The sequence below is a fragment of the Erinaceus europaeus genome, chromosome 15 (assembly GCF_950295315.1).
Source record: "Erinaceus europaeus chromosome 15, mEriEur2.1, whole genome shotgun sequence".
Classification (NCBI taxonomy): domain Eukaryota; kingdom Metazoa; phylum Chordata; class Mammalia; order Eulipotyphla; family Erinaceidae; genus Erinaceus; species Erinaceus europaeus.
In genome coordinates this window covers 57120237-57132422 of record NC_080176.1, presented here as the reverse complement: position 1 = coordinate 57132422, position 12186 = coordinate 57120237, and the positions used below count along the sequence as shown (strand labels likewise).

Here is a 12186-nt window from a genome sequence, read left to right as displayed (position 1 = left end):
TGTGGTGGTGCAAGCCTTGAGTAAGGTAAAGCGTGTTTTCTAGCAGGTTATTCCCCTTTCAGCTCCGTTTAAAGTGGTTTTTGAGTGGAAGAGATGCATCAGTGGGTAAGATCTATATGTTTTCCCATGCGGGGTTTGAATGTTGACATCACATGGGAGAGATGGTCAAGCACCAGAGGAAATTCTGACACTATGGTGTCCCTCTCCCACACGTCCCTCTTTTTGTCTCTATCTAAACAACAACAATAAAACAAACAAACAAACAAAAAACACTCAGTCCAAATCAGTCAAAATGTAGATGCATCAGAGGCTAACTCCTCCAAGAAAGAAAAAGAAAAAGTGGAATAAAGTGCCATAATGTGCATACATATAAAACAAGACCAGTCTAAAGAGGTCCCAAATTATTCAGTTCATGAAGCACATGATAGTATACTGTGGTGATGCTCTCCTATTTCAAAGTATGAAGTGTGGAGGGTGAGGAAGGTTCAACAAAGTAAGCACTAAAATTATTTTCTACACCTTGGGGGTATCTTGCTAAAGAACAGAAAAATGTAAGGAAGCATTCTGAGGGACCAGGTGGTGGCGCACCTGGCTAAGTACACGTCATCCTGCATGAGGGCCCAGATTCAGGTCTCAGGCCACCACCTACAGGAAGAAAGCCTCACAAGTGGTGAAGCAGGGCTTCAAGTGTCTCTTTCTCCCACTTCCCTCTCAATTTCTCTGTTTTATCAAATCAAATAAAGTTTAAAAAAAAAAAAAACCTTAAAAATGATTTTTTTCTTTTTTTTATATTTATTTTATTTATTCCCTTTTGTTGGCCTTGTTGTTTTATTGTTGTAGTTATTATTGTTGTTGTCGTTGTTGGATAGGACAGAGAGAAATGGAGAGAGGGGAAGACAGAGAGGAGAGAAAGACAGACACCTGCAGACCTGCTTCACCGCCTGTGAAGCGACTCCTCTGCAGGTGGGGAGCCGGGGTTCGAACCGGGATCCTTATGCCGGTCCTTGTGCTTTGTGCCACCTGCACTTAACCTGCTGCGCTACAGCCCAACTCCCTAAAAATGATTTTTTAAAAAGACAGAAAACATTCTGACTAAACAGTTTAGAATGTGACTATTAGAAAACTCTAAAAAACAAGGGGGGAGACGACAGACAGTGGTGCACCGGGTTAAGTGCTCACATTACAGTGCATGAGGACCCCCATCTGCAAGAGGAAAGCTTCATAAGCAGTGAAGCAGGTCAGTCTCTCTCTCTCTCTCTCTCTCTCTCTCTCTCTCTCTCTCTCTCTCTCGCCCTGTCACCCCCTGCTGTTTTGATTTCTCTGTCTCTATTCAATAATAAGTAAAATAAAGGGGCTGGATGGTAGCACACCCAGTAGAGTACATACATTTCAATGCTCAAGGACCCGGGTTCAGGTCCCTGCTCCCTACATGCAGGATGGAAGCTTCACAAGTGGTAGAGCAGAACTGCAGGCAGGCATCTCTGTGTCTATCTTCTCCTGCCCTCTCAATTTCTCTGTCTCTATCCAATAATAAATAAATAATCTAAAAACATTAAAAAAAGAAAACTCTAAAAACACAAATTCTTTTCCAAATTTATAATCAATAAACCTGGAAAAGATGACCAACACCATGCTTACTATTACTGTTACATCACAGCAGATGTGGGTTTTCTGTTTTTGTTGTTGTTGTTAATTAACAATTCTAAACAAGTGCACATTGCCAAGTAAAAATTTGCCTATCTACATGTTAAACACTGTGCAAAAATATAAATGAAGATAGCTGTGCTCCATAGTGGTCACTAAGTTAAACTTACATTATTTTTCTCTTAGTGTGACTACTAAGTTATTTCTGTTCTTTAAAGACAGAACTACTAGGCCAAAAAGCTAGTTGTTTAGCCTAAATATAAAAGAAGTATAAAATAGATTCTAGAGTTTCACTAACCTTTTGATTAACGTTCTTTAATTTGTTTTTCTATTTATTATTTATTTATTTTCCCTTTTGTTGCCCTTGTTGTTTTTTATTGTTGGAGTTATTATTGTTGTTGTTATTGATGTCATTGTTGTTGGATAGGACAGAGAGAAATGGAGAGAGGAGGGGAAGACAGAGAGGGGGAGAGAAAGACAGACACCTGCAGGCCTGCTTCACTACCTGTGAAGGAACTCCCCTGCAGGTGGGGAGTCAGGGGCTCGAACCGGGATCCTTATGCTGGTTCTTGTGCTTGGCACCAAGTGTGCATAACACACTGCACTACTGCCAGACTCCCTTGATTAACGTTCTTGACCAATAAGCAAAGTAAAGAAATAAATATATTTATTTGAACTATGGAATTCTATTAATGGTGCAGAGTTTTACACGCTGTACATAAAACAACTAGTATCTTAATTGAAAAGAGGCCTTTCTGAAGATGACTTAAGGTAGCTGAAGTAAAACAGCATTGTGTTGATTGACTTACAATACAAACTTGAATTATTCTTTTTAATTTTTTTTTTTTAATTTTTACTCTGTTTCTTCTGGATAGAGACAGAAACTGAGAAGGAAAGCAGAGAGAGACAGAGTGAGATAAAGAGAGACACCTGAAGCCCTACTTCTTCACTCATGATGTTGCCCCTCTGCAGGTGGGAACCCAGGGCTTGAACCTCTGTCCTTGTACATTGTAGCATGTGTGCTCAATCAGGTGCACCATCGTCCAGTCCCACTAACTTGAATTTTCACATGAGCTTTTTCTACATGAAAGAATACATAGGTGAGGTGCTATACTTAAACAGGCTTCTTATTCACAAAGCTTAATGCAATTATGAAATCCACTACCCACTTTATTGTTCAAGATGGTATTAACACGTAAGCAAGGCAAATATCTCTTTTTCCCTCCCCCCATGTTTTCTACTTGCTAGAAGTTATTCCTAGTAATCTCAAATTTGCGAAACACCCAGCAACAAATAACTCTTTCCAGGAAAAGATTTATTTAAAAATGTAGAGAAAATATTTTGAAATACAATGTACCTCATTTATCATTTCTATTTCTCTAAATGTCAGTCTGTCCAGCCAATCTACTTTCACCATGTGTCCTTGTCGATGAGCTTTGGTGAGCTGCAGAACAAATGGGAGGGAAAGAGACCATTTTGATGTTAATCTCACAGGAAGGAAGAATAAAGATAGTAGTAAGCATCACTCATTTCCAACATCAGATCAAACCACTAGCTAATGAAGCATGCTATAAAAAAAGGGAAGTAAAAGGTCTGTGAGTCAAAAAGTTAAGACCAAAATTGTCTTTATTAGGAGATGACAAGTCATATATATAAAAGATATGAAAGAAACTAAACAAAAACTCCTGGAACCAATTAGCAATCACAGCAAACTTGTAAGATAAAACTTACTTTTCAATATACCAGAAATAAAAATGAGGAATTTGAAAATACAGTGACACTTACATTAACATACCACCAAATAAATTGTTTTATATATAAACACATATATATGTGAACATAAACATATACAAGGTATACATGAGAAGAACTACAAAATTTCTGATGGTCAAAATCAGAAGAATAAACACAGGATAAATATTCCTGCTTACAGATAAAATTTAATATTGTTAAGATAGCAATTCTTTTGGTCTATAGATTCAGTGTAATCTCAGAAAGCTTCCTTGTATGGGTCAAGTCTTTCCTGGAAGTTTCCCCAAGTTCTACATCTCCTGCATTTTGACTATTATGAAGAATAGAATTATAAAAATAATCCCTCCGATAATAAATTAACTAGTTTTCCTGTCTTCTTCCTTTCTCTTAATCTAAAAGATATTAAAAAGTAATTATGCAGAGTAAGATTTTTCTCTGGGTTCTATAATTAAATATCCTTAAGATGGAGTGCACAGATGTATATTCACGCTTTAAGAAGCAAAGATTTAAACAGTTATCTTCGCAGAGTCTTAGTTGGCAAAGTACTCTGAAGGTCTCAGATAGCAATGTACCTGTATTTTCAGATATTAAATAATACACTCAACATTCAAGTTCATAGAGAATGGAAGGCAACTTCAATGTTCTACAATTGGGGCAGATTTTCTCTTAGGAGCCATAATTTTAAACATCAGTATTATGCATGTACCAAAGTCCTCCTTTTCTAAACAGATGCACAGTACCAAACATGAAGCAAACTGTTTATAAACCTGCTTGTCAGACTCTGAGATTGAGATCAGAATTTCTAGATTATGTTTCTACTTGAATTTGTTTTCACAGTTGCTCCCAAACTAGAGTAACCATTCAAACTGTAGATTGTAATAGAAAATAGGACAACTTACCCACAACGACCCTGGATCCATGCTCCCAGAGAGACAGAGAATGGGAAGGCTATCAGGGGAGGGGGTGGGATGTGGAGATCGGGTTATGGGAATTGTGCGGAATTGTACCCCTCTCATTCTATGGTTTTGTTAATGTCTCCTTTCTTAAATAAATTTAAAAAAAAAAAAAAGCTTAATGAACAGTCAGAAAAAAAAAAAAAAAAGAATAGGAAAGCTATCAAGGGAGGGGATGGGATCCGGAGTTCTGCTGGTGGGAATTGTGTGGAGTTGTAGCCCTCTTATCCTATGGTTTTGTCAGTGTTTCATTTTTATGAATAAAAAGAGTAACAAAAATAATTTTAAAAAAATAGGACAACTTAACAAACCAGACAAAAATGCACTGTCACTTCAGCTGCATTGGCATGGATTGAAATGAATGGAAGGCTAGTGCAAATCCAATCTGGAGGGGGTATAAGTATCAGTAAGATCACTTCATTAAGTGTCATCTATCCACCTGGGCACTCAGTGGAAAGCTTAAATACACAAAGCAACTGGCTGTTCAGTTGCAAAGAACAGGGAAAGGAAACCAAATAATGGTACTCAGTCCCTGCCCCACCTTTAGACAGCAGAAGTATAAATTAGTGACCATAAAAGCATGCTTTTAAATTGGGGAAAATAATGGTTTACAGAAATACAGTTGTTGATAAGTATGTAACATTTTTTTAAATCTTTTGTTATTATCTTTTTTATTTATTGGATAGAGACAGCCAGAAATCAAGAGGGAAGGGAAAAATAGAGAGGAGAGAGACAGAGACACTTGCAAGACCTGCTTCACCACTTGCAAAGCTTTCCCCCTGCTGGTGGGGACCAAGGGCTTGAACCCTAGGGTCCTTGTGCAATGTAATGTATGCGCTCAATCAGGTGTGCCACCATGCTGCCCCAGTATATAACATTTCTCATTTTTCTGCAAAATACTCTCACCCCTCAGCCTATGTTCTTCTCTACCAACTTGCACCAGGACCTGAAAACCCTCCCTCTACCCAGAGTCCTTTACTTTGCTGCAATACACCAAACCTAGTCTAGGTTCTCTGTTGTATTTCCCTTTCTGTTCTTACTTTTCAACTTCGGTCCATGAGTGAAATCATTCCATCTTCACCCTTCTCTTTCTGGCTGATCTCACTCCACATGATTCCTTCAAGCTCTATCCAAGAGGAGGTAAAGAAGGTGACTTCATCATTCTTAACAGCTGAGTAGTATTCCATTGTGTATATAGAGGACAATTTAGTCAGCCACTCATCTGTTGTTGAACATCTAGGTTGCTTCCAGGTTTTGCTGCTATGAACATAGGTATACACAGGTCTTTTTGAATGGGTGTGTTTGGTTCCTTAGAATATATTCCCAAGAGAGGAATTGGAGGGTAATAGGGTAGGTACATTTCTAGCCTTCTGAGAGTTCTCCAGAGTGCTCCACGAGGTTTGGACTAATTTACACTCCCACCAGCAGTGTAGGACACCTCCTTTAAGACAAATATTTGATCCCTGCCTCACAAAATAATCTCCTAAAACTCTCTACACACTCCATCCCAGTCACCCTTTTCAGATTTTCAAACTAAGGCTTCTACTTTTAAGACTTGTTGTAGAATGGGGCAGTAATTTAGCTTATCTGTGAGGGTGCCTGCTTCGTCAAGTAGGCAAACCAGGTAACACACAGGTCTCCCCCAACCCCAACACACACACACACACACACACACACACACACACTGTGGGAAGGTTCAGTACTGTCTTCCTCTCTCCCTCTGCCAATATGTGTGTGTCTCTCTCTTTCTATACAAAGTCAGCTCACATTTTTCAGCCCAGATGCCTGAAAAAAAATCTAAAAAGAGACTCAATACAGATAAGATAATTAAATATTGAATATATATTTTTACAAGAACTTTAGTTTTATAAAACTCTATAGCAATGTGAAAAATGTTAAGTAATTATTACAGTCAGTCCACAGTCTATGTCATTTTATCTCTTATAGATGCTGACAAGAATGTAAACACACTATTTATCTCCTGTCTGAAAACTTCCACATACTAAAAACGAAAAATGAGCTTTAATAATTTATATTTCATTTTGGGTCTGAAATGTCAGTGACCTAGATCTATCAAAAGAGAAAATCTGCATTCTGTTAAACAGCAGGATAAAACTAGAACAATCTGTTTCAAATTGCACTGGAAAAAATAATGCTCCCTCGGGTGCCCATCCCAGAAAGGAGATAGGTCAAGAAATCAATAAAAGTGTCACAGTCTCTTTTTTAAGGAACACAGGCTTCTACAGAATTCACACAAAGCCACAAGAGCTAGGAGAGAAGCCCACTGTCACAGGAATTATGGCATAATTATTCTGACTTCTCTCAGAATTAAGCAGCAAGGGGTCTAAAAAAAAAACCTATTTAAATAAAATAATCCATAAGAGCCAAATAACAATATAGTCAGGAAACTATTTGAAGGACTAACCATGTATTAGTACATCTAATGGAAGGATAGGGACATGTGCTTGAGGAAGATGCCTTAGATTAGTAAGTATTAGATATTGATATCAAGAGCAGAACTAAAGTAGGTAGACTTGCTGTATTATAGTCAATACTAAGGTCAAAGTAATGAAGGATAATGGGAAATGGACTCCATGATCACAACTCATAACTCATTACTTCATATTCACATTTACCTTCTATACCAGAATATAAGGTTCTATTTACAACCAGAAAATGATAGCAGAATTTAGCATGTATCCATTCAATGAGTTTATATATTGAAAAGCCTTCTAATGTGGAAGGATGATATAAGAGAAAACAAGATACATACTTTGGAATACTGCTCAAGAATTTATAGAACTATGGGAGTGAGTTTCAAAAGTTTGAGAATAGCATGATTCATACTTCTAAATCATTTATTTACTTAGTATCTGTAGACACGTAACATAAATGTATGTTATTTGAAATTATCAACTTCTATCATACCTATCTCTGGAGATACACACAGGATGAGCAAAACAAGCAAATTTCCTGCCCTCAGTAATTTGACAGTAATGAACAGGGTGCCGTGACAGAAAATAAAAGAGGTCTGAGAACCTACTGGGGGTTGAATTGTTATGTGGAAAACTGGGAAATGTTATGTTGACTATAAACCATTAATCCCCCAATAAAGAAATTTAAAAAGAGAGAGAAAGGAAGCAAGGAAGGAAAGAAGGAAGGAAGGAAATAATGATAGGTTTTAAAAGGGCCCTTTAGACAGATTAACATTTTAAATAGACTTTGAAGAAAAAGACACCAGCCAAACACACAAGATGAAATTCTCCAGACAGTGGTCCGGGAGGTGGTACAGTGGATAAAGCATTGGACTCTCAAGTATGAGGTCCTGAGTTCAATCCCCGGCAGCACATATACCAGAGTGATGCCTGGCTCTTTCTCTCTCTTCTATCTTTCTCATTAATAAATAAATAAAATCTTAAAAAAAAAAAAAAAAGAAAAGAAAAGAAATTCTCCAGACAGAGGAAAAATAGCTTGTTTGTCAGATTATGAAGGAATTCTATGGGCAGAGGCACCCAAGTAAACCCAGCACGGCAGTCCTCAGTAAGTATTTAAGTAGATCAAGTTCTCCTCCAGAATGAGAGTAGGAAAAGCTACACATGGGGCAGCATACCTATGAGATGTTTCTAAGTACCTGAAAGATTGTTTTCTAGTAAGTGATCCTAATATTCCTCAAGTATAGCTGGGTTACCAGGCCACAGCTTGAGGGGTTGCCAAAGCTCCTAGACATTTAATGTCTTAACCCCTGATAGGGAAGAAGGTTTTCAGTATTTACTGATAAGAAATTTCTATTTGGAGTTTAAACCCACTATTTTGAGATTCAATTATCACACCCTATGTTTTAAATATTTTTAATCTTTCACCCAACTACAGGTTCTGATTCCTGCCCAAACATACTATTTTGTATCTGAAATTCCTGAATATATATATATATACCTTGTTTAAAAAAAAGACCCTGGACCTTCAGGGAACACCTTTTTTCCTGGCCTGATATCACTTCCATGATGGTGTGAGTCAGTGAAAAGACACCTCCAGGCTCTCAGACACAGGCCTCAAGGCTCACGAAGTAGTCTTTGGAGTATCCTGTGTCTCTGATCTTGACAACACAACATATGCATATATATTTCAGATCAGCTTCTTTCCTTTCTTCCTTTTCTTTTTTTGGAAGGGGGGGGCTTCATTTACATTTTACTATGTGTGTATTTTTTTTTTTAATTGGGAGGTCCATGGTTTACAGTACAGTTGCTGGCACGTGGGCACAATTTCCCGTTCCACAACAGGAGGCTACAAAACATTCTCACTCTCAGCTTAGGTTCTTTTCCATCATCATGTTCCAAGAGCTGAGAGCCCCCGTCCCTCCCCCCATCCTTGTCCCTGTCTTCCTTTTAGAGTCCTTTGCCTTGACCAAAGCAGTCACAGTTTTACTTTGTGTTTCACCTTTCTGTTCTTGATTCTTAAATTCTCTTTTCTTTCTGAATTATCTCACATAACATAATCCCTTCAAGCACCATCCAAGATAAAGTGAAGAAAGTGGCATCATGTTTAATAGCTTAGTAGTATTCCATTATGTATGTATGTATATATATTCCACAACTCTCTTACTTACTTATCTGTTGTTGGACTCCTTGGATGCTTTCTACTTCAGACTATTACAAACTGTGCTGTCATTAGCATAAGTATACACAGATCTCTTTGCTTGAGTGTGTTTGTTTTCTTGGAATATTCATACTCAGGAAAGGAATTGCTGAGTCATATACCACACATCAAAGCAAACTCCAAGTGGGTCAAGGAATTGGATGTTAAACCAGAAACCATAAAATATTTAAAGGAAAACATTGGCAGAACTCCTTTTAATCTAATTCTTAAAGGTGTCTTCAATGACGTCCATTTGCAAGGAAAACAGAAACAAAACAAAAAAATCCAACGGAACTATATCAAATTGAAAAAAGCTTCTGCACAGCAAATGAAACCCCACCTAAACAAAGAGACCCTTTATAGAATGGGAGATCTTTACATGCCACACAACAAACAAATGTTAATAACCAAAATATGCAAGGAGCTCACCAACCTCAGTAACAACAAATAAAGTAAAATAAATAAGCCCATATAGAAGTGGAGAGAAGATATGGATAATATATTCACCAAAGAAAAGGGGGAGGATATAAACAGAATATTCACCAAAGAGATCCAAAGAGCTAACAAACATATAAACAAATCAGCTTTCTTGAAAGTGGCTTATTATGATCTAGATTTTTTTTTTTTTCCCTTATAGTATCAACAGAAACTACAGTCAAATCCCCACTGCCACCTTATAAATCAGAGCTGAGTAGTGCTATGGTTTTCTCTGTGTGTCTTCAAGTTTGTATCTCCCTCTCTCTCCTTAACATAATTAATTAATTAATTAATTAAACAAACAAACAAATAGAAACTATAGTTGAAGCCTGAAGGGAAAAAAGAAATAAGTAAGAACTGAAATTCAATGTTTAACTACTTCAAGTTTGTAAAGAGGTGACTTCCAGAAGCCACTTCAGGTGGCTGCTCCTAAGTCTGCTTCAGGCTCCAGCGGCCCAGGGCATGTTAAAAAAAAAAAAAAATTGGGGGGTCGGGCGGTGGCGCAGTGGGTTAAGAGCACGTGGCGCAAAGCGCAGGGACCGGCGTAAGGATCCTGATTCGAGCCCCCGGCTCCCCACCTGCAGTGGAGTCGCTTCACAGGCGGTGAAGCAGGTCTGTAGGTGTCTATCTTTCTCTCCCCCTCTCTCTGTCTTCCCCTCCTCTCTCCATTTCTCTCTGTCCTATCCAACAACAAAGCAACGTCAACAATGGCAATAATAACCGCAACGAGGCTGCAACAACTAGGGCAACAAAAAGGGGGAAAAATGGCCTCCAGTGGATTCATGGTGCAGGCACCGAGCCCAGCAATAACCCTGGAGGAAAGAAAAAAAAAAATTTTTGTAAAGGTCTGCAGGTGTCTATCTTTCCCTCCCCCTGTCTTCCCTCCTCTCTCCATTTCTCTCTGTCCTATCCAACAACAATGACATCAATAACAACAATAATAACTACATCAATAAAACAAGGGCAACAAAAGGGAATAAATATTTAAAAAAAACTAAATGTGGTTGCATGTAAGAATTTTTTTAATTAAAATTTTAAAAGGAGTAATAGATTTGCACAAATTAATGTGTTTAATTCTAAGAAAACATGTTTGTTCTAACTTCCTGATTAATGCAGCACAAGCCACAAATCATCAGTTTTACCCTAAAATTTTACTTGTTAATCTCATTCAAGAAGAATGGTTTTTGTCTCATAAAAATTTCATACAGTTAAACTTCTCAGAGATTAATCTAGTCAAAAAGGCTGGGAGCTTTCTACTTTTTGGCAAAAACTACAGCTTCTAACAGTAGACAACAGATTCACAGAACACAAATCAACATCATTTTAGAGCTCAACATATTCAGAGGGACTAATTTAGTCAACTTGCTACCATTTATTTCAAGACAAATGGAAAAGTTCTGACAGTCTTAAGATAACAATAAGTCAACAAAAATGACTGATGAAGCCATGTATCATTAGAGGAAAAAATTACAAAAGATTTCCAAGTCTTTCATTTATAACCCGTAAAAATGACAACAGAATCAAATCAAAAAAAGCTATGAAAGTTATACCTATTATTTATACAAAAGCCAAAACTCAGAGATTATGTTTGTTAATGCCAATGATGCCCTCAACAAGCCATATAACCTTGAATAGCTTCAGCACCTGTCATGATAATTCTGTTTATTATCATCATTTACAAAACATCTGAAGAAAGAAAAAGAACAAAATAAGACTCTTGACAATACTATAATTTTTCTTTGTGAAATAACAAACTTCTCCTATGACACTTTTGATCAGTTTTCTTTCCTCTAAAATTTAAACATTTAAAATATTGAAAGAGGTATTTGGAGACTCAACCCCCTGGGCATGGGAAATGAAAACTAGAGCAAATAAATGGGATTGCATGAAACTAAAAAGTTTCTACACATCAAAAGCAAACTACACAAAGATAACTAGGGAACCCAATAAATGGGAGAAGATATTTGCGTATCACAATTCTGACCAGAGACTGATACCAAACATCTACACAGAATTGGTACAGATCTATAAAAGAAACAATAATAACCCAATAAAAAAGTGGGCCAAAGAACTGAACAGTGTTTTTAAAGAGGAGATACCCATGGCTCACAGGCACATGAAGAAATGCTCCACTTCACTTATCATTAGAGAAATGCAAATTAAAACTACACTAGGATACCATCTCACACCTGACATAATGGCCTACATCAACAAACCATGAAATGAAAGATGCTGGAGAGGTTGTAGAGAAAAAAGAATTCTGCTCCACTGCTGACAGGAATGAAAATTGCTACTGGCCCCTTTGGAAGACTATACAGACAATCTTTAAACAAGTAAAAATGAAATTACCTTTTGATCTGGCAATCCCACTCTTCAGCATTTATCCAGTGGACACTGAAACACTAATTCAAAGAAACATATGAAGCCCTATGTTCATAGCTGCATTACTTACAACAGCCAAAGACTGAAAGCAGCCTAAATGTCCATCTACAGATGACTGGCTAAAGGAGTTACGGGATATCTTATTCCATGGCATACAATTTTATAATCAGAAAAGATGACATGGTGGCCTTTGGGACATAATGGGTGGAACTGGAGGTGATTACGCTTAGTGAAATAAGTAGAGATAAAAGACAGCTCCCAGATCGTTTCACTCTTATGTGGAATCTAGAGATCTGATTTATGTGAACCTGCCAAAAGAAATCCAAACAGAACAGAAGCATGCAAA

The 12186-nt window shown here is 37.4% G+C and overlaps 1 protein-coding gene across 2 annotated transcripts in view; it reads right to left on the bottom strand.

The window, feature by feature from the left end:
• PIK3C3 (phosphatidylinositol 3-kinase catalytic subunit type 3) overlaps window positions 1–12186 on the bottom strand; it is a 134079-nt gene that overhangs the window by 100181 nt on the left and 21712 nt on the right. For both annotated transcript variants that reach the window (XM_016193414.2, XM_060173799.1), the window contains one exon: window positions 3002–3088. In XM_016193414.2, the coding sequence (XP_016048900.1) occupies window positions 3002–3088 (87 nt within the window). The remainder of the gene's footprint in view (window positions 1–3001; window positions 3089–12186) is intronic.